This window comes from Manis javanica, chromosome 9 (genome assembly GCF_040802235.1).
Source record: "Manis javanica isolate MJ-LG chromosome 9, MJ_LKY, whole genome shotgun sequence".
In the NCBI taxonomy this organism is placed as follows: Eukaryota; Metazoa; Chordata; class Mammalia; order Pholidota; family Manidae; genus Manis; species Manis javanica.
Window position 1 is genome coordinate 10,506,864 of NC_133164.1, and position 26,081 is coordinate 10,532,944.

The window sequence follows — 26,081 nt, forward strand, 5'->3', positions numbered from 1 at the left end:
GTGTCACCATGCATGGGACACAAAAGGTTTTCCTTTGGGGGTCCCAACAGCCTGAAGATATCCGGGTATCTTGACAAGAAGTGTGGGAGTTATTGGTGTTCAAACTCCTGCAGTTTGTGTCAAAATCTGCAGGAAGCAAGAGTGGGCCAGGGATGGGAGCTCCCATATGGCACAAGAATGTGCCCGAGGGTGGAGTTCTAGAGGGCGGTGACTGGAGAAGGGGGAGAGTAGCCTGGCAGATGCATGAAAAGGCTGGACAATAGTGGGGCACCCCTGGGAAGCTGAGGCCTTGGCAGGCTGTAGGGAGTGAGCAGAGGCCGAAAAAAATCAGGAAAAACCTGAGCTATCTCTCAGCTCTGCTACAACTTAGATTTGGGTCCTATTGTCCCATCCCCAGCACTGGCCTCAGTTTCTATCCTCTAAATTAAAGGATGGCAGTCAAGGGTGAGGAAGTGTCCCTTTGGGAGGACGAGGATCTGAAAAGCAATCATACTTGGGAGGGAGTCCTGGCCAGAGGACAAACAGGAACAGTGGTGGGTAATCCTTTCTAATTTAGGCCTCACTGTGATCCTTACAAGTAGGGCTCTGGGCTCCCCATCGCTGGGGAGACAAGCAATGAAAAGCTTCAAGTGAGAGGGACTTCTGCCTCTGGTTTGGTTTTACTTTGTAAGGTGCTGTTTGGAGGTGAGAAGGCACATAGGCGACAGCGTTTTTAGGTGAGGGTTGGTCTCTCCAGTGACGACCTGCATCGGAAATGCAGAGGGTGGGCTTTGATTTGCCCAGAGGTCATACCTGAGTACACGCTCAGCAGACTCTCAGCCATCTTGCATGTGCTTAGTTGAGGATGTCCTTACAACTTGTAATGGGGTGATTCTGATCAGGTCGGGGCCTCTGCTTGGGTCCAGCTGAGTCCCGGTAAAGTCAGCTCAAATGCCCTCCCAAGCAGCCCAATGGCTCCGACAAACCTAAGGATGGGGCCTCACAGGGCCAGTCCTCCTCACAGGAACAAAGGGCTTTTCTCACTTCAAAAAACACACCTATATCTTCTGAAGAAAGACGATCAGTCGGCAACTTTTTTTTTTTTTTTTGGTAGTAAATAGTATAGCCTCAAACAAAGCTTTATGTAGGTTAAGTCTAATAAAAAACACCAAAAAGTAAAACACATTAAAAATTTTATTTTAAGTATCACACATGTCCAAATTTGCATCAATTTTGATATATTTATGCTCATTTTGCAGAACACAATAGTTGCACAATTTCCTTAAATCTTAAGTCACCTTGCTTTTGATCTTTTCATGCTCAAGGCCGTCCCCGCATTGTCCCCTTCTCTCTGTGACAGTGTCCTCCGCAGTCTACTCTGCAGTCATGCTGAGATCCCAGTCGGCCCTACTGAGCCAGGGAGGACCTGCTCCCAGAGGGGCTGACCTTGCACCTGGGACAGGCAAGGCATTTTCTCTAGTCCTAGAGCTGAGCCTGCACCGGGCCAGCCTCTGATCGCTCCAGGAGCCCACTCTTCTCTGTCCATCTTCATTCCCACTTGTGGGACTAACTCTGGATATTCTGAGCAAAATTAACCCCAGGCAGTTTCATGGGAGTACTCCAGAACCTTGAATTGGTACTTAATCATTATTTTTTAACGGAGTAAAAGAGTTGGGAAAACTTCCCTAGCTTAGAATGTGCTGGAACAGTGTGGAGTAGGATTTAGTTTTCTGTTTCTCCCTCAGCATGTAAGCGTGGCCAGTACTGCGTGCAGCAGGTAAGCAGTGCTCACGTGCTTGGACATGTGGATGCTGAACAGCCACATGTTTGAAAGCAAATTTGAGAAAAAAAATAGTGATGAAAAATAATTTGACATGTTCTTTCTGAATGATATTCCCCTCCCCTTTCATGGCATTTATGATCAGATATAATGTAGGATGATACATTATAGTAAAAAGAATAAGATTAAAATAGCAGTAAGTTCCCATCTGGAGTGCTCTTCAATCGCTTGCAGAAATCTGTTCCTAATGCATTTTAAACACTTTAGAAATAGGTGATGATTCTTCAAATGAAGGAAAATACCCAATAAAAAAATAAAGATAGACTATACATGCTGATTTAATGGCAAACTTATTTTCAATACTCTAATAGTAATGATCCTGGAATGAAGGAAGGGAGGGAACATCGGGGGCCCCCCTTTGCCGCGAGGATGCCAAGAACACGGGCGCCAGCGAGTGCCAGGCGCCGGGCTGGGCTGATTTAGGATTCCGGGACAGCGCCCGGCCGCTGCGGTCCGCACTGCGCTGTAGGCGGGACCGTCAGTGCTGCAGCAGGAAGTTGGTAGCCACATTAAGGTCGTTATTCGAAGCTCTCAGGGCTTCCAAAGCATCACCTCTGGAAAATCCCATCTCCATGAGCCGGGCAACCTAAAAACAGGAACAATACCAGAAACCTGATGAGGCTAACGACACTGCTCCGAATCCCCCAGCTCCAGAATGTTCTTTGTGCAAGTTTTATAGGACAGGTTAAAACAAACAATTTCCATTTCGGTGTGTGAAGTCAGATGTTTAAAAAATGTTAACAGGCACATTTAAAACGCTTAATATATAGTCTACAGATGTTACCTTATTTAATCCTTATTTCGGTGGAGGGCTGGGCTTCCACGGGGGACCTGCCAGGATGGGCAGAGGCTGGAGGAGCTTCCAGACGGGGCCTGGGAAGCGGGTCTATAGGGGCAGCCTGGTGCTCACCCTCCTTTGTGAAGAATACCTTTTCCAAGCTGCATTTCTGTGTGCATGAACAGTTGCTTCACTGTAGGTCTACTCCTGATGCTGGCAGACGCTGCCGATCAAAACGCCCCGAGGTTCTCGGCATCACTCAGCCAGAGACCTTCCTCTGGCTTCCCAGTCCTCGCTAGCATGTCGCGTCAGTACAGACATGTGCTAAGTCCTGGCCCAGGGCTCTGTAGGCAGCAGCAGCCATGAGCAAAGGCGGCAGAACCGAGGGAAGGAGGGCGCTGAAGCCACCAAGATAGGGAGGATGGGGCTGGCACTCTTTTAACCCCAAATCCTCAATCTGAAATACAGAGGCTTCCTGTACTTCTTCATGTCCAATGTCAAAATAGGCAGTACTACTAAAGTCTATTCATAACTTATTTTCCCATTTAAAAGTGTATTATAAAAAATATTTATGATCTTGGACTAACCACAGGCATTTTTCTTTGTAGTTATATTGAAATATACCTCCTTTGCAATAATATATAGTAAACAACCATACTCTTATAAATGTTGAGATTTCCAACAATGTGGAGGTTAGAGAGGCTTCTGTGGGCTGATGAGGACTTGGTCACCGTTTCTAATCTCCTTTCCTGCAGAGAACAATGTGCTCAGCACTACCCAGTGAGAGAGCCTCCTTCCCCCGTTGGGGAGTCAAGGTGTGTGTGTGAGCACGGGGCGGTGGGGGCGGGAGGAGGAGCAGGGGGTGCAGGTGCCCGGGAGAGGACGTGGCGTAACTTCCCGGCACCACGCAGACCCCCAGCCCCTTGTCCCCTCCGGCAGCCTTAGGGAGAGGCTAACCCAGCTGACAGGAAGGATGCCCAAAAGGCTTCTCAGAAGCCAGCGTTCTAGCCAGTGTTCTTCACACTGATGTTGTGACCCCTCATCAGTGGGTCATGGACTGTTAGGGCAAGACTAGGATTAAAAAATGTGTGTAGTGAGGGTCTTCCTTCCATGTAACTTCACTTAGGTTTTCTACATTCAGACATACATATGCCGTGGGCTGTGTTTCTTATTGGGGGCTGTGGTCAGAAACATGTGACAGTGGTTCCTACAGGCGTTGTTGGTGCCCATGAGAAGGGCCACCCACAGGCGAGAAGGGTGGCAGCCTCTGCACCACATGAGCGAGACTATGCGGGGCTTGCGGGCCTTCTCCGCTCAGCTCCCGGGTTGCACGGACGGCATGGACAGAATGGCAGGGACCTTCTGATTTTATTTCCTGCTCAAGGGAAGAACCACCTTTTCCAGAATATTACAAATATTCTTCACTCCCTGCCAAGATGGAAAGTTCTTCCTCAAACGGAGCAGAATCTGCTTTTCACTAGTTGCCATCCGTGGGACTTCAAAGGTCCTATTTTGCCCTTTGCAGTAACAGAAAACAGCCCTATTCCTTTTTCTGCTGAAACTCTGAGTAACTGAAGCACCTCCCCACCCCTCTGTCTAGGCCAGCATCCACCCTCCTGTCCATCCCAGGCCCTGTGATGCTGGCTCCTAGTGCCACTGGGGTTGCCTCTGCTGGAAGCCTTTTCCCTTTTCCCTTGGTCCGGTTCACTCCCCTTCATTCATTGGATCTTGGGGCACCTGACCTTTTCAGTGTCTCCTAGACCAGAGCAACATCTCCTGGCCCTGCTGACGTCTGTTCTGTGTTCATTACAATTGGGACTTTTATCTGGGTTTATAGGGCAGACTGCTTCTCCCGACCACTGTGCTAAGCCTCTCAGAGTAAGAACAAGGGCCCTGGCTGCTCTGGTCATTCCTGTGCCTCAGCATCCGCCACCTCCCAGCCCAGCCCGCCCTTCCCAATGCTTGCACACCAATGACATCTCAGAATATGGCACCCAGAACTGAGTACAGTCCTGTTGGTATGGTCTCACCAGGGCATAGGGAGGCTAGACTGCTGCTGTCATGTGAGCTCAGCACTTATTGATGTTTCAGCAATGCATACACACGTGTGGATATGTGTGTACACATCTTCTGTGTGTAGCTGCATCATACGGGAGTGGCCAGTTAAGCTGGGGCCTGCTAAAACACCCTCAGGTATTTTCACTTGAAATGCTCTCAAGGCAGACTTCTTGAATCCTACCCTGTAAGTGTAAATTTGATCTTCCAGGTATAGGACTGTACACTTCTCTCTTAAATTTCCTGTTTCCTAGCCAACCAAAATTAATGTTTAAATTCTGTTGTCTATTATGTTAATCAGCTCCTGCAAACTTGTATCATCCCCCAATTTGATTAGCAAACCTCTACAATATCATTCAAATTACTACTGAGCAGGCAAAATCAAAGACAGAGCCGGGGGCTCCCTAGAGACTTCCCACTCCATTCAAGTGGCTAATCAACATTATTTATTTTTATTTTTATTTTTATTTATGTTTACTAGGCTCTCCCCTACCCCAAGTCCCCACCCCCAACAAACCCCATTACAGTCACTGTCCATCAGCATAGTAAGATTCAACATTATTTTTTTAAAGAGATATTTTAACCAGTTTCAAACCGAATTCATACTATTATTATTATTATTTGTTCCACATGTCACCAACATTATCTCTTAAGGTGATGGGATGTTGTTAAATGTCTTGGTGACATCCTGTGTGAACAGGATTAGTTTGATGTTTTCAGACCACAACACTCTTTTCAACGTTTACAAGTCATCTCTTTGATAATCTATTTTAGGCATCTGCCAGATGTGAAACATCAGTTTTGCCATGCAGTTCTCAGAGTCCACACTTTCCCCTTTGCTTCGAGGCACCTCCAACCAAGCATTGCTTTCTCTGCCCCCACCAGTGCGCTCGGGGACAGGGGCTCCCGGACTTGTGCTGGACACATGTCAACAGGGAAGAAACCACCTCACTGACCCAGGGACACTCACTAGGTTATTTCCACTCCTGGAATGAAGTAACCTTTTATAATATTTATTTCAATTACTTCCAGTTAAGGACCACTGTCTTTAGCGGTGTTGACGTAGCTCAATGAGGAGTGGGCAGCTCTACCTGCCTTCTCTGTTATCTATGAACACAAAACCACAGCCCAACCACCTGGTCAGTCTTAACGACTTTGAACAGCATGTCAACTACTGCATTCACTGTCACCTCTTCATCACTTTCAGTCAGTACTTCAAGCATAGCTAAGGACCGGCTGCTTCTTGGCAGGAGGCCAGCAGGAACACATCTATTTGTGAACCATGATTCATAATCTGGAGTTGATGACGAGTGAGTCAAGATCAGGAGTGGGTACCAGGTGGGGGTGCTGGCCCACAGTTCCCACCTGGGACTGGAGTTTTCTGCCCACTAGCTCTGTATTTGGTTTGGAGTCTAGAAGATACTGAGGGGACCTACAGCACCTACCCTGCCCTGGAGGGAGACCTATCTTCCCAGGGTGGGATGGCTGGGCTGAGTCCTAGGCTGTTAGGTGATGTTTGGTTGAGGGAAGTTTTCTCTGCACGCCAGGCTTCCTCCTGAGGTCATGGTCTCTCTCTCTCAGAAACGAGCCACCGCCTGGGCATCATCACTGGGTTTGACACCTGAGCTGGGTTTTCTGAACGTCTTTGCAGAGGAGACTGCTTGCTGTTACAAGCATGCAGTGGCTGGCTCTGCATCCTTTAAAAGCTGGCAATCATGCCCTCTGTCAGGGCTGGCTTTGGAGTTTTTTGTTTTTTAAGGGGTGAAAAGACAAATGTGATTAGAGATTTTCATTTCTGAGTTACCTACTACTTGACCGGATGGAAATGCTGGTGAAACAGTAAGAGTGTTACTACAATTCTTTTAAAAAACTGAACAGTTACACTAAGAAAGGGTATCTGTAAGTTTCTCCTAGTGTCTAAAACTGCAATCAATCATAGATATATAAAATTGCACACTTGGGCTTGGAAATGTGGATAATAATCAGCCAGAAAAGATGAGAAGTAGAGACAGAAGTTGCGACGGGTGTTCTCTAACTGCCCCCAGCTCTCAGTGGGGGGTGCCCGTACGGGGCCCCATAGCTGAGCATTCTACCGCATCCTTCGTCCAGGCGTCTCGAAGGCTCACAGACCAGGTGATGGTAACTGGAGAACCCAGCAACACCTGAGCACTCTCGGGTGGACACCAACAATCGCTGGGTGGGCCGTAATGGTTCCCTGTGCTGAGAAGCCCGGCTTGCCCAGCCCTTGTGGATTCTGTCACTGTCTCTGTGTGAAAGGCTTAGGACGGGAAGCATGACGCCTGTGCTCACACAGCAGAAAGAGAAAAGCTGTAGTCAGGCAAGCAAAACACGGAGAGCATTCCAGAAGTTCACAATTCCTTACAGTAAGAACACAAGTGAGGCTGGCAGCTGTTTCAGATGTGACGCACGTGCAAGAGAATCACCCCTGCAGGGAGGCAGGAAGCCGCCAGGGGACAGACTTCTCTGCGCTCTGGAGTCAGGCCCCAGTGGGCCGTGAATTCACTGCGTGCCCCCAGCAGGGGACTGAAGCACCAGGTTCTCAGTCTTCTCACAGTTCTGAGGATAAGACATGTGTGTGTAGGAGGCCTAGGTAGGGCCTGGCACACACTAGGTGCTAGTAAGGATGGCATCCCCCTGAGGATGAGCAGTCCAGGGTCAGCCGCTGCGCGAGAGCCCTCCCTCGGAACCCATCGGGCCTGTTCGGAGACTCCAGCAACGCGACAAAACCATGCTCGGGTTCTGTTTGTGGCATTCACTTTACCTGCTTTCACTTCACTAGTTTTATATCCTTTGTTGGTCAGAGAACTGATGTGTCTTTTACGATGATCAAACGCAGGCTAGCATGGAGCGGCTGGAAGGAGAGCGTCAGAGCAGAAAGCCCCCCCTTGGGGACCGTGGTTACTGCCATCAAGGGAGAGGTGTATGCTATTCCCCCGATGACAGGGGCCTGATTAAACACTGGCTCCGCAGTCAAGCTCACCCATATGTACACAAGCCACCGTGGCTAAACACAGCCATGCTTAAAAAACAAATGCAAGAGTGGCTTCTGATACAGATTTCTAGCATTTAAACAGCAGAAACAAGACTAGACCTAAGGAAACTAATATGGCAAGACCAAATGATGTCAGAAAGATAGGAAAAATCTTCTTTCTAAAAGGTGAGCCTAAAATTCTAAAAGAAAGCCCATATTTAGTGACTTCTAGAAACACCTTATTTTGTATCTGTATAAATTTTAGCAAATATTCAATTCTGATTATATAAGTAATGGTATGTACAGATAGTCAGTTCACCTCACTCCCCATCCAAACCATATATATTTTAGCTAAAAACACATCAAATCACACTGAAAACCTGATTTGTTTTCTCTACAGGCTGTTTGCTGTCTTCAGTTCAGCTACTGGAATTAGAACCATCTGTTACCTGAGCAGATGTAACATCCAAGGGAAGAGAAAATTTCCGTGTAAAATCTCTTCATCTTATTTGACAAGAAGATGAAAATACATCCTGATCAGTTTAAATCATGTCGTGACCACAGAGGAATGTCCTTAATTCAAGGAATATTTACACGCCCTCCGTGGCTCTGAGGGTGTGGCTGCCCCGGTGACTTGGGTGTTATCCATCTTCCCGGCAGACAGTGGCCCCAGGAGGGCTGCCCACACCTGCTGTGCTCCCGCCTGACACACAGAAGGTGCCTGGCTGCGCTGAGAGGAGTGTGAGGTCAGTGATCTAGGTTCTTTAGGAACCGACAGTCCACTGGACGAAGCTGATGAATAAACATCTTGGGGACAACATGAGAAAGCTGGGGGCACACCTGGGACTCTGCAGAGAGCATGCGTGCACAGAGGCATTTTTTGGTCTACGCCCAGCCAAGAGCAAGACGATGCACATGCTGCATCTCAGTCAGCCTTGTACAGGCTTGGTGGGCAGTAAGCTTCTGTTTACTGTTTGGAAAACTTAAAAAATGCCCCATAGGAATTTTCCAAAAAGCATTTCCTCTGACATCCCTTCTGCATGTCAGGCCCAGTAATAAATACCTTCCTCCTTCTGCTTCTGCATCACAGGAATTTTTTGCCTAAAAATTCTCACCACGAAACATCACAATGGTCTAAAGACCTAAATGATCTTTTCCCCTAAATTTCTTTTAAAAATCAGTTGTAGTTGGGTTAACATCCAAAGAAGGCATTATGTTTTTCCTGTCTTCCACATCATCCATTCATAATAATTAAAGGTACCCGAATGTAACATCTCCAATGCCTGTTTTCTGTAACTGATCACTTTGTCTTCTAAAGACAAAGATGAGAGAAAATTTAACTTCAGGGACAGTAAGGAGAGGCTTCTGCTGAAATAACAGCTTGGCCTCAGCACTGAGATGCAGACGCGTTTGTGGACTGTCCTGCAGCAGCCTTGGGCTCTGCCAGCTGCCTTCATCAAGGACCCAGGGGGCCCTGCGTGCTGCAGCCCCCACCGACCCCCAACCCGGGCTGGCCAGCCTGAGGCACCCTGGCCAGGGAGCTGGGGCGGAGCAGGCACTGCAGGTGAGCGCTCCAGAAGAACAAAGGAGGAATATGCTTTCCTGTAATATGCTTTCCAAAGAGAAACTACGCTGAATGAGAAAAGACATCTACAGAGATGAGGAGAAATCTATACCAGTTTTCCTTCTCTTTCTTAAAAATCATCATCTATGATTGGGGCATGTGTCTCAAGATAATTCTTACTCAAATGAATGAAATCCCATTGGCATTCCATTCCATGTGCAATTAACTACTCTTTGACACAAGTGAAATAGGACATTCATTTCAATGAGATTTATAGTAATTCCTCTTAGTGAAATGCTCCGTGGCTTGTTTTGTTCATATCAGACTGTGGTTTTCTTTAACTTCCCTTTAGTTAAGGGTGTCAAAAACAAACTTTTTTTGAGTTCTTACTTCCCAAATTCTGACGCTTGCACAAACTGATGCCCACCTGAAAGGTGGCCTTGACAAGCCCCGCACCGGGTTGCCTGTTTTTGGCAGGCAGCTTTCCTGGGGCCCATGCATACCTGCTGCAGGAGGACCGGCCAGGAGAAGCCATGGGAGATGAGGTCCACCCTTCTTTCCTTTTGTCTGACTACTTGCTCCCTCTTGGAGTGAGTGCCCCACCGACCCCCCCACCGTGACCACACCACCAGCTGTCAGATCTGCAGGGTCAGAGCAGCCCGCTGCCCTATCACCTGACCTTTCCCCTCCTCCTCAGGCCTGCCCATCCTCTTTGATCACACCTGTTGGCTGAGCCAACTGTGTCCATTCTTTTATGTTCTTCCCTGAGCTACAGGCTGCTTGGCGGCCCCCCATCTTCCTGGCTGGTTCAGGGTTTGATACTGAGAAGGCCCTCACTACAGGCTGGACAAGCCCCTTGCTTGTATTTTTTAGAGAACTCAGCAGAATCAGGCACCCCAAAAAAGTTGGTTAATTTTTGATTGCCATCCAATATTTTATTCTGATATATTTGATTTTGGTATTTCTTAGAAAACATATATCCAATCCACTAGCACTGGAGAAGAAAAGGCCTGGCACGACACCACTCCGTGAAGCATCTGTAAGTGAGAATGAGTGTTCTTCTGAAACACAAGAAAGAGCAGTTCTTTTTAAAGAGAGCCCCCTGGTCACACCTTCCTGCTCAGCCCTGCTCTCTCTGCTGCCAGGCAACCTTCTGGGGGGCAGATGCTGGTCAGGAGGGAAACAAGGTGGGACCAGCCCCCACGGAGCTCACCGCCTCCCAGGGAAAAGAGACAGCATTCCAGTCACCAGACCAATACCCTCCCTGCGGTCAGGTGTCCAGAGCAGAAGTGCCAGGTGCTTCTCAAAACAAATATGTTAGTGGGATATTGTTTTTATAAAGTGAGTATTTTGGGAGTTCAGGTGGATTTTTCAGAGACAGTGGTGAGGATCCTGAGATGGAAAGAAAGAGGACCTCGCTGAGATTTAGATTCTCTCAAACAAAATACGTTTTGCTATTTATCAGTTAAGACTGAGAGTGACTTGTGTGCCTAAAGCCATTCTGTCTCTACTTGGGACAATGCGTGGTGCAGAGGACATGAACGGGACACACACGACAGTCTTACATGTATCATGTGGACAAGAGGTTCCTAAGCACCCGGACTGTAACATGTTTCCTGGGCAGGGATGAGAGAAGTCACGAATGTGGTTCTGGCTGTAATATGCCCCTTCCTCCATGTCTAGTCCATCCTCCAGGGAAATCCAATGAGGCAACTCCCTGTGTAAAGTCCTGCCATGGTTGCTTAATGCCTACGGCATAAAAGCCGAAGTCCATGCACTACTGAATGCACTGGGGAGCCTGTCCTGCCTCCTTCCGCCCAGCATCTCCCCCAGCCACCCCACTGCCCACTCCAACGTCACCCACTGTGTGTCCCCAAATTTGATGCACCTTTCGCCAGGCCACATCTTCACAAATGCCACAGCCCCCAACCCTCCAGGCCCTGCAATCCCTCCTCAGGGTCCGTGGCACTGGGACACTTGCGTAGTTAACTAGAGCGGACTCCACACCTGGCTCCCCCTGCTGGGCTCTGCACCACTGGAGGCAGAAAATTCTGCCTTATTTATCTCTGTAGTTCACCAACTAAGTCCAGTGATTGGCTAGGCGCAGAGCTGATAGCTGATAACCGTTGGCTGACTAAAAGGAAGGAAAGACACGAATGCGAGAGGAAGTCGAAATGTGTGACAAGTCTGTGTTTATCTTCCTTTCGATAAGTCTAGCTTTGGTTCAGTCTTGTTTAACTTCCTTGTCTGATTTCACCTGTGTCCCACTAAGTACAAACCAAAGGGTCACACTTCAAGCCTGGGGAGGGTTTAAGAGAGACAGCCTTGGTAAGTTGTTTCCCCCTATGAATAAAAAGAAAATATGAAGCCAGCATGACAAAATCTCGTTACTTGTTAATTTTGAGTGGAGGTAGAATCTTAAAAACCCTGGTTAAAACAAAAAAAGGAAAAAGAAAAATGGAATAATATCATAGTTATTTTTATGATGGTAGACATGAACCCATTTGATTACTAAAAAGAGTTTACTGGGTGGTGCTTGGTTTGGGCACATTCCTAAATGGGGGCTGAGGCAGCTTCAGCAAGGGCTGCCAAATGGCAAAGGTGCTGGGGGTCCAAGTCACCAAAAACAGGAGGAGGGGGTTCTACAGAACTAAAAACCCAGAAACTTGGCAAGAGCAGAGGTCAAAGACATGGCAAAAATTTTCGAACGCTGTATGTTAGACTATTACTACATTCAATAAGCATGCATATTCTTTCTTAGAATATTCTTGTTTACCGATCTTAAAGAACTCTCACTAAAATTCCTGAAGTATCTCTTTACATCAGGAAAAAAATAATTTTTCTTTCTTGGTTTAGAAATTAAGTTTCTTAATGCATCAAAATTATGTGACTGATATTTAAATAAAGAAAATAGAGCCCATTTGGTGGAAAAATTAAGCATAAAAAGGTTTTGTTAATTCAAGCTATCTTAATGTTACTAACAAATAATATTTTAGATAATGTCCAGCCTTAACAAACCAAGCAATTATACATTAAATACAGATTTCTAGACATTGTTGTAAATGTCTTGAGGGCAAGAACGTCTGTTTTCTCTTTTACAGTCTCTCTAGCAACTATCACAAGAACCACCAAGAGTCTACACAACAAATAATACCAGGGAAGACTCTACCTTAATGCAATGTCTATAGTGGCCATTTTCTGGATAATCAAGAAACACAAACAAGAAGATCGAGAAAAAAATCAGTGAATTAGGAAGCATACATTACAAACATATTTACATCTTTTCATAACAGAGTAAGGGAGAAGTAAACGCTGTTGAAACTGATATTGACATCATGTTAACCTCACTGTTGTCATTCTAGGAAGATCAAGGAAATTATTCATTAAAAAACCCTAAAGACTTCAATTACACATTCTCCCTGTTACCACTTTTTAACACGTTTTTTTCAAAGTGCCGGAATGAGAAACATAACGCCTATAAGTAGCTCGTATCATCAACGGCTGCTCCGTGAGGAGTGTGACTCCTGCTTTAGTCAAGTAAACAGTAATGCAATGCAACAGAGCTCTATTTCCTTTCATCTGAATCTGAGAGTATTAGCTTATTTTTTCATCTGTTACCATGAATATCTTACAGATGCCAACTATTATGCTTTATTTTCATCTCCATGGTGATAACATTTGTCTAGAAATTCTTTGATGGAGGCAGAGAGCTATGGCTCCTTAATCCACCTCTCAGGGACTAAGGAATTTCTAAAATGAGCAGCCGGAGGGAGAAGTTGCAAGGGGGAGCTGCTGGACCAGGTCACTGGGCACATTCAGTTGGTCTCTTTCAACAGCACTTACCGTGGCCCACTAATCCAGGGGCGGCAGCCTGCAGAGGTGCACACACCACGGCCCTTTACCCCTGAGTACTTCGGTGGGCATTTTCTAAGAACAAGAATATTATTCTCTTTCCTAATCACAAACAGTACAGACACCAAATCCTAGCAACTTAACATTAATATAAAACTATTATCTGATGTAAATCTAATCCAGAGTCCAAAGAGTCAGGACACAGCCATGTTGCAGCAACTGGGTACCTTGGGCTCACTGACCTTTGTTCACGTGGGGACGGGATCAGGGAGATGAGAGCCTGAAAGGTGTGGTCAGCTATGAAATGCTGACCTTGATTTATTTTGATAAGAAGAATGCAACACATGTAGAAGGAAATTTTAAAGTGTTGTTACAGCAATGCTCTTAATGAGCTTGAAACAACCATACTCAACATCGATACCAAGTCCTAGAAACTTAACATCAATACAAAAATCTCACCTAATTACAGTCCAATTTCATCAACTGACTCTTATTCATCACCTGGTCCTTTTACCAAAAATACTTCTCTAGTACGGAATGTAGTCCGGGATCATGCATGACACTTAGCAGGAAGCCCTAGCCTCCTCCCATCGCAGACGGTGCGTGACATCAACACTGTTGAAGAGGACAGGTCTGGTATTTTATAGAATGTCACTCAAACTGGGCTTGTCTGCTTTTTCTTTATGATCTGAGTTATGTAATTTTTATTCCAGTACATAACTCATGGGTTGTGGGCACACCACCTCTGTATTCCATTACTGGTAATACGAGTTCTGATAAATTTGTTAAGCTGTCCAATTTCTCCACTGTATAGTTATTATTCTCTTTTTATGATTATTAAGTAATTGTGGAGGGATATTTTGAGATTATGTAAATGCTGTTCTTCATATACTGATTTGTTTCTGAATTGACTTTTACTCTGGTAGTTGCAAAATGAGATTTTCAATACTATCATTATTTCTATACTTATTACTTTGATATTCTACTGAAAGGAAAAGCATTTCCCTCTTCCTTGTGAATGAATATATCTATGTAGATATTTATTTACCTACTGACCTCACCCGTGTCAGTAAGAACTCAAGGATTCTCCCCATACAATAGATATTATAGTGCTGTCCTTATTTATATTGATGCTCCAATCTGATATCCCAGTTTTGGTCAGTGGGACCCCAGCAAGCTGCTTCCAGCATCCTGGTGGCACGCCCACTCGGTTACGGAGCACTTCCTTGGGTTCTTTATATAAAGGCAGTCCAGGGTTATCCTGCACCTTCCCTATCCTGGGCCTGGGACCCACCATTTCTCTAAAGAGGCTGGCTCCTGGTGGGAGGCAGAAATATTTACAAACTAGATTTGGGCACTAGGTGTGCTCAGATATGCTAGGATGACACTGCTTCTGATTCCTTTTGGTTGACAGAGGTGAGACACCACACACACACACACACACACACACACACACACACTCTCTCTCTCTCTCTCTCACTCACTCTTATCAAATCATGAGTTTATGCTAAGAACTCTAATTCCAGCCAAGCTCCTCAGGGCTCTTCCCCGCCTTCCCCTGTTGTGTATTTGTATTTCCCTTCTTCCACAGGCAGATCAACCTATTTCCTCATTTTCCCAAGCCCCATAATTCACAAAACATAATCTCAGAATTGTTGTCTCATACCACTATGGAAAACAAGATTCATTTGCGTTTTTTTCTTTAGACTGAGGGTATATTATGATCAAAGTTACCATCATTAATTTTTCTCCCTCCCCTATGATTGTGTCATTCATGAAAAATACCTGGTCATTCTATTGATCCAATGGTTGGATCATTTATTTGCCTTTTAGTTTTATGGTCATCCCTATCATTGATTTGCTTTATGAACATGTAAAACATTGACTAGAGCCTAAAATCAAAACCATACAAAACGTAGACTCAGAGGGGCACCACTCCCTCCCGATCCTTCTGCCGCCTTTTCACCCACTCCTCTAGGGAACCAACTTTAGTAGTTTCTCATACACATGAAGTATTACAGAATTTAAAATGATGCATGCTTTTTTTTTTTTTTCAAATCATGTCTTCCTCAAACTCATAGACCCACAGGAGACATAAAGGTCAAAGTGTTGATCACTGTTACAGGTGGCAGTTTAACTGCTATCAAAATCTTTGTATTTATATGCTTGATTTCTTTTATGTCTTGTTCACCAAAATTGCTTTAAGTTTGAAACATGGGTTTAGGATAAATTCCAGGTGTTCCTGATTACCTGTTCTTCTGAAACCTCTAGAGGATGGGATGCTTCTTGTTCAGAATGCCGACCATCCTGATAGTTTGCATTTCGCCGCTGACGTAAAGGAGGGAAAAGACGATTCCAGTTGATCATGCCTCCCTAAAAAGAGACCAATACACACTGATGAGACGCAGAAGGAGCAGAATCAATGAAATACCTGTAAGGGTTTTCCCTTGCAATGCAGTCACATCTATAGACTGGGAAATAAAATGTCATAATGATCTGCTCAATGCAAGCAATGCAAATCCTAAATTATCATACCATCCTTCCTTCAATCAGTAGAATAAATCAGTAGCCTGCAATAGGTGCACAGAGAGAAAAGAAGGTACCTGGTACCAACAATATTATTAGTGTGATTTGGCTCCGGAAGGCAGACATCCCCAACCTCAGCCCCACTGACACTGTCCCATCTGGTTGGACAAGGGACTCGGTGAGGGGGGTATTGCTGGGGGTGACAGGAAAGAGGATTTCCCGCAGGCAGCCAGAACCCTGGAGCCTCCCTCCGTAGCTCTTATGTTGACATGCTCCTCCTCCTTTCTCTCCCTGCTCCCTCCCTTTCCTTCTTTTATTTACGCAAATTTTGAGCGTGCTCAGGGGAGGGAGACTGCAGGGGGAGATCACAGCAGGTTGGGGGGCTGGCTTGGGAATGAAAGTGAACTTCGCACACAAGGACAAGAGGGTCAGAAGCGAGGATCAGACCTGTCCTCCTGAGTGGCTCCGCGGGTGATGTAAGACTGATGGTGACGTCCTTTCTTGCTTATTCTATATCATCAATGAAATGAAAGCCACAGTGTGAAGAAAAATGTGCAACGCATGGTGCTTTTCAAAAAAATCTGTGTTTTTAGCAACATGCCAATATTTTAATTACCAAAAATTACAGATTAACACCCTGAAATGTTTCCTCTTATAAACATCTAAAAATGCTGGGCAAAATACAAAAATATTGCATATGCATAGCTGAACATAAAATGAAGAAATGGAAGCCCCAAGGTGCCAGAAACCAGCCCTGGAAAACCCAAGCAGTAAGCGAGCAAGTGGCCCAGGATGAATACACGGGGTGAGCACACCCTGCCTGGGCCTTATCGCCCGTCTGGGATCAGGATGAGGCCCTGGGTTTGAAGGAAATGGTGGCTTTGAGCTCATTACCCACTCAAAGGCACAACCCTCAAATGGCAGCACCTGCTGTGAAAGAGAAGCTGTGAAAAAACACACCAAATGGGCAACCTTTCTGAGGGGGAGAGCAGGAATCTTGGGCCTGCCTGTGAAATGAGAAAAGAGAAATCAGAATTTGGGGGTTCAAGTTACACTACATATGTGTTCTAAGAAACCATCAAAAATTACATACAAATTGGTTCTAGGATAGAGAGGGATACATCTGGGAAGCCAAGCAGAAGCAAATGTAACCTAAACTCTGGAGAGTCACTCTCTTATCCTGGGATTCCATGGGATTTATACATAAAACTCCAGGGGGGAAGATGCAGAATCCAAAATCACAAAACTCATGTGGAGAAAGACCACCATAAGCAAGACTCAGTGTGTACAATAAATAGTATTAGATCCCCAAGAACTTAAATTTACCACAGTCTGAAAAAGACTATAAAATTAGAAAATGACTAAGATATAGAAGGACTTAAAGATATTATAGAAAAAAAGATTTGAAAAAAATAATGGAAGTTTGAAACAGAGACATTATGCAAAATTGTTTTGGAGAAATAAGTGCAAAAATATTAGTCATCACAAAAATACAATTGACCCTTGAACAATAAGGGAGTTAGGGGTACCCACCTACCCTGCAGTCAAAAATCCACATATAACTTTTGACTCCCCCAAAACTTAACTCGTAATAGCCTACTACTGATTTTATGGTACTAAATGATAAAATAGACTAGTATGTACATATACTTTATGAATTCATGCTACATCTAACTTTCTCTTAATTTTTTGGATATTTCTAGGTGACAGAGCTTACCTGCAACTTTTTCCAAATGTTGAAATCTCCAAAATATTTTCCAATATATGTTGGATAAAACCCATGAATAAGTGTATCCGTGTAGTTCAAACTGTGCTGTTTAAGGGTCAGCTGTACGCACGGACAAATCTACCAGCTGAAAGGCTGATATTCTCAATTTTGAAGTCTTTCCTTTCCCCCACCCCCAACAACAGACAAACCTAAAATATAAAGACATAGACAAAGTGATGTAAAAAGATGGAAAAATATCAGAGGAAGTTGACCAAAGAAAGCTGATGTGAGTATATTCATGTCAAATAAACAGACTTCAAGGGCAAAAAAGCCATTACTAGAGAGAAAATCACTAGGCCACGTCAATATTATTTAGATATTACACAACAGCACCAAAATATAGAAGGCAAAAATGAACAGAACAAAGAAGTGGAAACAACCAGATATGTATTTAATTTTTAGCATATGTTGATAGATCAAGCAGATAAAAATTACAACTAAGAACATAAATAACATGTCTGTCTAACTGGATATGTATAGTCTGTACTCTATATTTATATAGAAAACACACATTCTTTCCATTTTATGTAAAACATTTATTGAAAGTGACTGTGTGACATATACACAATGGAATAGTATTCAGTCATAAGAAGAAAACAAATCCTACCATTTGCAACAACATGGATGGAGCTAGAGGGTGTTATGCTCAGTGAAATTAGCCAGGTGGAAAAAGACAAGTATCAAATGATTTCACTCATATGTGGAGTATAAGAACAAAGAAAAAAACTGAAGGAACAAGACAACAGCAGACTCACAGAACTCAAGAATGGACTGACAGTTACCAAAGGGAAAGGGACTGGGGAGGATGGGTGGGAAGGGAGGGATAAGGGTGGGGAAAAAGAAAGGGGGTATTACGATTAACATGTATAATGTGAGGGGGGGGGATGGGGAGGGCTGTACAACACAGAGAAGACAAGTAGTGATTCTACAGCATCTTACTACGCTGATGGACTGTGACTGTAATGTGGTACGTAGTGGGGACTTGATGATGGGGGGAGTCTAGTAACCATAATGTCACTCATGTAATTGTAGATTAATGATATCAAAATAAAAAAATGAAAAAAAAAAAAAGAAAGTGACTGTGTGCTAAGTCCTCTATGAAATAGCCACAAATACCCACACATGAATATTACACAGACTATATTCTTTGACCACAGTGCATTTACATTTAAAATCAGTATCAAAATTATAATTGATACAAAATAAAAATTCACACACAGGAAATCAAAAATGGAAAAAATCATAATGGAAATTAGAGGATATTTAAAGGTGAGAAAAATTGCAACTATTAACTTATCAAAGCTTGTGGGATATAGTTAAGAAGTTGATATAGTTTTAAAATATTGGCCATAAATAAAGAAAATGAAGATGGAAAATTAATAAGCTTAGTATATTATAGAAAGTAACAATAATTAAGGAAATTACAAAGAATAATACAGAAATTTTAGAGGTATTAATGAAGTGGAAAATAAAGACAAAAGAAGGAATCAATGAAACGTAATGTTGGATATTTAAAAAGTCAAGTAAAATGCATAAATTGGTCAGGCTTGATGAAAAGGCAAAGAAAGAAACACAAACAATATTAGGAATAATACAAGAGCTATAATGGCAGATATTAAAAAATCATACGAATACTTTATTCATATTAGGAACTCTGATTAAATAGACAATTTTCTAGAACAATGTAACTTATTAAATTGATTACCATCTTTGAAAACTATTGAGCATCTATGAAAGCTGAACACTTGTGTGGCTCAACAATTCCACTCCTGGACATCAGAAATGCAGACATACATCTGCCAAAAGGCATGGCCTACAATGTCCTCAGTAGCATTATTTGTAGTAGTCAAAGGCTGGAAACTACCCAAATGCCCATTAAGTAGGGAAATGGAAACTGTATATTGTTGATAAGTGTATAAATGGGCAAACAATCTGTCAAGATTTAGTAAAAACCAAGGTTGTTCTGTGACCCAGCAACTTCATCTCCAGGTAGTTAAGAGTGCCTAATTGGACATTTATGGGGACGTTTTGTGAAGCACTCATCATAATGTTGGGTAAGAAAATGGAAAAAAATTTAACTGTCTCTAGGTAGGGAAATAACATTAAGTGAGTGGCTCTAGTATATAAAAGACTATTATATGAGGAGCTGGGATAAACGAACTAGATCTACTGGATAAATCTCCCAAATAAAATGTTGAATAAGCAAGGAAAGTTGTGTAAGAATATGTATATACAATGATGTTTACATAAATTTAAAAAATACTCAGAACAATAGTATATTATTTAAACTATTTTATGGATATATATTAGCAGTGATTTTGACCCCCAGGGGACACCTGGCAATGTCTGCAGGCATTTCTGGTTGTCTTGGGGTGGGGGTGGGGGGAACATGATGGTGGTACCGCAGGCATTCGGTGAGTAGAGGCCAGGGATGCAGCTGAGCACCTGTAATGCTCAGGACAGAACCCACAATGAAGAATGGCCCCAACTGAGATGTCCCTGGGGCCTAGGTTGAGAAACCCTGATACATACACAGGTGACTGCGATAGAAACATGCATAGGCAAAAGACACCCACAGGCTGGTGGAGAGGGAGATGAACCCTTCGCTGAACGTGTAAGTTTTATTTCTTCAAAGGGAGAGTGAAAGAGCAGGCAGTATCAAACCAGACCCAATCCCTCTCCTCTTGTGAGAGCACGAAAGTGCTTAAAAAGCAGAAAGTACAGAGCTCTAGGTTCTAGGATGTTTTGACACTCATCTGCTCTTCATGTAGGGTTAAATATGAGCCTCTACAAACAGGAAACATTTCCTTCACTTTGTCTTCTTCAAAAGCAATAACCGCATATTTAAAAGAGGAAAAAGGAAACAGCTTGCATTTTGAACAGCCGTTTTATGAAATATCTGTTATTAGGTGGTGAGATTTTTAAACGAAATAAAGTTTCTTACGAAATTAAGTAAACAACTAATTTTCCAAATGAGGGCAGTAAATGTTTGCAACATTTTATCAGAGGTTGTTACATGGCCTAGAGGCTTTTGGCAGGTTCTGGAATGGGATGATCTGGCAGTGTCTACACTGAGACACCAGGTAGAAGAGCTCACTTCAGAGAACCCCGGGGGCACTCACAGCTCCCACGGGAGAGCAGGAGCAAGTTCTAGTCCTCACTGCCAGGGGCTCATGATCCGCTGGGGGGGAGGCAAGGTGTCCAGAGATGGAAGAGTCAGGACAAGGCGAGGGAGCAATAACTAAGAAGGAAGCCGTGTGGCATCAATTAAAGAGCCAGAGCATTTGGAGTGGGCATCGACCAACCGCAGCTTGGTGGTGGTGGTGAAACTTCAAAGAGGATGGGGCATAGCTGAATTTTAAAGCATGAGGATGATTTCAACAATGGAGAGGAGAACTAGACATTTTTGCCAATCTGTTCAAAGACAGTTGACTGAGGGTGGGTTTATATGAACTTCAAGGGCCAGAGCAATGCTAAGGAGTAATGGCGGAGGAACCGCTAGGTGCAGGCAGCTGAAGGACTGAGAGCAGTCACTAACTACAGCCAGAACAGCTGCTTCAGATCCCTGCTCTGCCACTTACTGTGTAACCTTAGGCCTTAGATTGTTTTTTTTAAAAAACACTTCTCTGCTCCTTAGTTTTCTCATCTGTAAGATGGGAGTAATAACTACACTCACCTCATAAGAACGTTATGAGAAGTAAATGAGTTACACATCAAGTATTTGAAACAGAGCTTGAAACTTCTAAAAACTTGTCTTAGCTATTATTACTGCCAGCTATTTGCATCATATGTCATGGTGTTTTCTTACCTTCCCGACTCTATCAGATGCTGGGGGCTGCCGTGGCTCAGATGTGTACATACTGCCCAGGGGAGCAGCATGGTTCTAAGCTCAGTGCCACCAAGCTGATTCCCCAAGGAGGTGCTCTCTCAAAGGGTGAAATGGAGAGCAATTACACAGTGGGCGTTAAGAATGTGGTGGTTTGGAAGAACTAAGATTCTTTCCAAAAGCTTCCTTATCTTATTTTAAAAAGGTTGGTGACTGGAAAAAAAATGCATCCTTTATTCTCAGTCTTTGGGGATCTGAAAACCTTTATCAGTGTGCTGGGTTTTGAAGTGTGAAGCAGGCAGGCAGGTTCACCCCCATTGTACCGTCTGGCTGCCTGGGAACCACGTCAGGAAGATTCTGAGGAAGGGTGTGGGTTCAGCAGAGGAGAATGATATGACTGTTTAGTGCTGTCTGCCTTAGGCACAGGGGAGGGGAGGTGACACCTAGGCAAGGAATTACCAACCTGGGTATAGAACAAGACTTTCCAGTATTTTCACATCCTGCCACATACAGAAAAAGACATATCTGCAGGACACAAAGGACAGCCAAGGTTGCTTGCAAACAGCTTTAGACCCTTCTAGTCGCCCTGAGGGCTGAAGGGATCAGTATCCGCCCATCTGTGACCACGACACAACCCTCAGGAAACACCTGTACATTTAATGTGAGCAATTTACATAGGGATGACTTACTGTGAAGTTCAGGGGCAAAAAGACCAGATTGTTTTAGTCACACCAGTTAAGGTAAAAATCAACAAAATTACTGAGTGTCTATTAACATTCCTGGCAGGACCTTCAGCAATGAAGCTAGGAAGAGAATTAAGACAACGTCCCTGCCCTCTAGACGCTCACAGGCTACTGTTCTGACCACTTGTGTTTTTCTTTTCCTTCCAGGAACCCGTAACGCCATTGGCTTCATCCAGGGAAGCCTCATCGGCTCCGCCTGACCGCTTCCGCATGGTGGCCCTGCTGACCAGTCCCTTCTCGACACCATCCTCTGCTCCTCAGAGCACCGCTACTTATGTCCTGTACGTGCCGGTGTCCCTTAAGGTCTGTTCAGGACTTCTCCTCTCTTCCCGCACGCTGTCCCCAAGCGCTCATGCATTCCCCGAAGGCTTAAGTCACCGCTTAGAGCACTCAGGGTCTTGACTCCCAAGCCCGTCTCCAAGTGCTGCACCTCAGAGCCACATAGCCAACTGCCTCCTGGGCACTTCCACTGAGATGTTCCAGAGACTTCTCAAAGGGGACACATCTCAAGCACAACTCGTCTGCAATCCCATCTCTCTCCCTGTGCCCCCAAACTTGGGGAATGACATCAACATTCATCCACTGCCTGAGCCTGACCACTAGGCTCTGTTAATTCTAGCTCCCAAATGTCTTTTGAATCCGTCCATTGCTCTCTACACTCGTGCCCTATTTTAGACCAACATTGAGGCTGGGAGTGGCTTCAGTGTGATATTTTTAAGCTACAAGTCTCATCATGTCACTCTTCTACTAAACAAACCTTCAATGGTTCCCTGTCACCTTTTCATTAAAATATTTATTGATTCATTAAAAACAACCACAAACTCATTACTTGCTAACATATATATTTTTATAAAAAAATGTTTTCCAAATAGAAAAAAATGAGAAGAATGTCACTGTTTTCTATTTTTGTAGATCTCTTTAATGTCTGACTTAATTGAAGATACTTAGATTCTCTTATCTGCCTCTGCATTCAATTCTGTTATACATTACTTTGGCCTTTGAAGCATATAAGGAAAATGTAGCCACACAGAAATACAGTCAGAAAAAAGAAGTGGAGCACATTAAGTCTTTTCAGATATTTGTAGATATTCTTCTTAAATACCAAACAAGTCCCCACTGCTTTTAGGATACAATTCAGGTTTCTTGCCATGGCTCGCCAGCCTCCTGTTTACCATTGTGGTCTTTCTCACCTGTCCACCCGCACATTCTAGAGCCTTCCCTAGTGGCCCAGGTCTGGGGTCAAGGCTCCTCCTCTCTGTTCCCGTATCTCACCATGTCCTTCCAAGGACAGCACTTGGTACTGTATACTTTAATTGCATGTTGACTGGTGGGGGTCTCGCGGCAGGCAGTGAGCCCAGGAGGGCCGAGACGATCATCTTGCCCTAGTTTGGGCACTCAGCCTCACTTGCCACCTGGTAAATGTATTTGCTGAATGAATAAATGAATGGACAAATACACAGTAAATCATATTGCTGAGTTCTGTGGGATTTTCTTGAGCAAAGACCTCACAGTTGTAAATTTAGGAACCTAAACAGTTGGTTAATAAGGGTGGGAGGGGCCAAAGCAAGAAGGCTCAGCGAACAAAGCATGTGGTGGGTGCTAAGGACATGAGCACCCTCTCCCTCTAGTCCAGGAAGCAGTCAGTACAAAGAGCCACTGCTGGGTGACCATGACGTACAAGTGGAACTGTAAATGGTAACTCCTCATTTGTAATTCATAGCACTGCTTCCAAAGACTCTTTGGAAGCTGCAGCTTGCAGTGTAAATGGGAATATGCTTAGTTTTATTCATTTATCTTGAATAATCACACTGCGCTGGGGCAAGGAAAGAGGGCTGGGACACAGAGACGTAAACAGCTTCCTAGGCCCCGAAAGCCCTTCTGTGAGCTGACCAAACAAAGGCACATTAGAAACTAAACAAAAGGCACTGAGGCTGTCGGGTGTGAGTAAGGGTTGAGTGATAGGCATCTTCTTAGAACTAGACATGCACTATTGTACAGAGGAAGGAAACAGTCCTGGGCTGCTGTCACCAGCAACAGCTTCACAGCAAACTGGGGAAAAAAGGAGAACTAAACCAAACCAACCCACCCCCACAACTGCCCCCACACAAACTAGCAACACGTTCCTGACTTGGAAGAGTGGCAGAAGGGACAATTATGAGGTGCAGGACAAATCCTATTACACATTTGGAAAACAGTTCCTTGAGAGGTGCCTAAAAATGCAAAGCGCAGATGCACTGGGAGACGTCCTGTGAAGGGCCACTCCGCACAGCTGCAGAGTGCTCCGAACACAGTGTGTGACAGTGTCTGGGCAGCAGGCAGGCTGAGCAGGTGCTGGGAGAACATAAACTGGAGGGAAACGAGACGACTGCTTGAACAAAATCCCAGGCTAGTTTTACAGCTCTTAGTTTCACTTTTTCTTTGTGGTTTACGCTACTGACCAGTTTAGAGAGCCCAGACACTTCATATCATTCCATTCTTAGCAAAACAGAAAGCATTTCCACAGCAGTAAGATCAGGAGACAAAATACACCCTTTTGCTCAGTTTGTAGAACCTCTAGCTTGGGAGACAAGAGTTTCTGGTGACACGCTGCTCCCTGCCATGCCTCCTCCTCTCTGGTTCCGGCTGGCTGGGCGCAGAGGCCGCAGCCTTGCCCGTCCTTCCTTCTCTGATAGGGAGGGCAGGGCGATGGCGCTGCTCCAGGGACTGGGCTGGGGTGGCAGCGAGGAGCGGGCATGAGGAGGTATCCAGAGAGCCTCCTGTCAGGAGGCTATGCAGTAGCCTGGGACACCACCCAACAGCTCGGCTGCTGCTGCTCCCTGCACGGAGCACCTCAGCTGGTGTGTGAGCCGACGGACAGGTGTCCCGAGTCCTGTGTGTTTTGAGTGTGACATTCTCTGTGAAGGCCTGTGACTCCTACCACAACTGTTGTTACTTCTACTGAGACATGGGTACCACTTTAAACACAGGCTAAATTAGATTCAAGTTCAGCTGCAAACTCAGGAGACACATGTATTTTCCCTTTGTTGCAACAAAGCATGGCACCAGCTAAATTCCTGTTGGGGGAGTCACGAAGGGGCAGGGGAAGGGACTCTGGGAAGAGAGCAGTGGGATTCAAATTCAGCTTCACTATTCACCCTGGGCATCGGCTCTGGGCAAACCAATTAGGCTGCCTGCCCTCTGCAGGGAGAGGACGAAGCATATTGGGAACACCGAGGGAACCAAGCAGACAGTGCTGGGGTCTGCCCCTGTTTGCCAAAGGCAGCAGACGGACCACTCTCTTCTGATGTTGACTTTTTCCTCCAGGGAGTGTATGATCAAAGACGTCCTCACCTTTTTCTGGAGGGGGAGGCATAGGGGTTGGTTGTGATTTGGGTAAGAATTGGAACGTGCAATTCAAAAAGGAGGAGGTGGAGTGACGATGGCCTGAGGGAGACAGTGAGTGCCCCACAGACCCAGCCTTGGGCTGGGGACATCTGGTGTAGGAAGATGACACCTTTCTCTTATTTAAAGCTTCTTACTATCTTAAATCGATTTACATGCTCAGGAATAGTAAGCCCAGTTATGGTCAGGGCCGCACAGAGGAGGCCTGAGGAAGAGCTCCCTTGGACACAGGAACGAAGGCATCGTCCAGCATGGGGTTACCGATTCCTGCACTGTATCTTTTCTTTCCTGCCTTCTTTGCCAAATTGTTGGTCATTTTTTCCCCTTAACTGTAGCTCTACATGAAATTGCTGAATGAAAGTAAAAATTAAAATTAGTTCTGCTACTTGTTACCAGTAAGTGTTTTGATAGAAGAGGTGAAACTTGTTATTAAAAATGAGAGAGGGGATCACTCAAGATTTCCCCTCTCGCCTTCCATCTCCTCCCCCAGAGGTCATCCCCTCTCGTGGGTTCACTCTCGTGATCACTCTCATCCCCTTACTCATCCTTCAGCCAGTGCCGTGTTGGGTGGACTGCAGTCCCTTAGGTTAGCAGGTTTGCCCAGGCTGCTCCACACCACTGCACCTCTGCCATCAGCCCTTTCACGAAGCCATGACCTCAACGGGAAGTCTTACTGCACTGCATCATTTCTAAATCATTCTGCCCTGGTTTGAAGTCTTCCAAAACCAGCCACATCTTAAACTGTCTCTTACCTCTCCCCGGCATGGCCCTTCCAGT

The 26,081-nt window shown here is 44.8% G+C and overlaps 1 protein-coding gene across 4 annotated transcripts in view; it reads right to left on the reverse strand.

Annotated features, from left to right (window-relative positions):
* Nucleotides 1–1,155: 1,155 nt before the first annotated feature.
* UBAC2 (UBA domain containing 2) overlaps nt 1,156–26,081 on the reverse strand; it is a 158,067-nt gene continuing 133,141 nt past the window's right edge. For all 4 annotated transcript variants that reach the window (XM_037024877.2, XM_037024875.2, XM_037024878.2 and 1 more), the window contains 2 exons: nt 15,311–15,433; nt 1,156–2,405 (listed from right to left, as the gene is read on the reverse strand). In XM_037024877.2, coding sequence (XP_036880772.2) covers nt 2,298–2,405; nt 15,311–15,433 — 231 coding nt within the window. In that variant the 3' untranslated portion in view covers nt 1,156–2,297. The remainder of the gene's footprint in view (nt 2,406–15,310; nt 15,434–26,081) is intronic.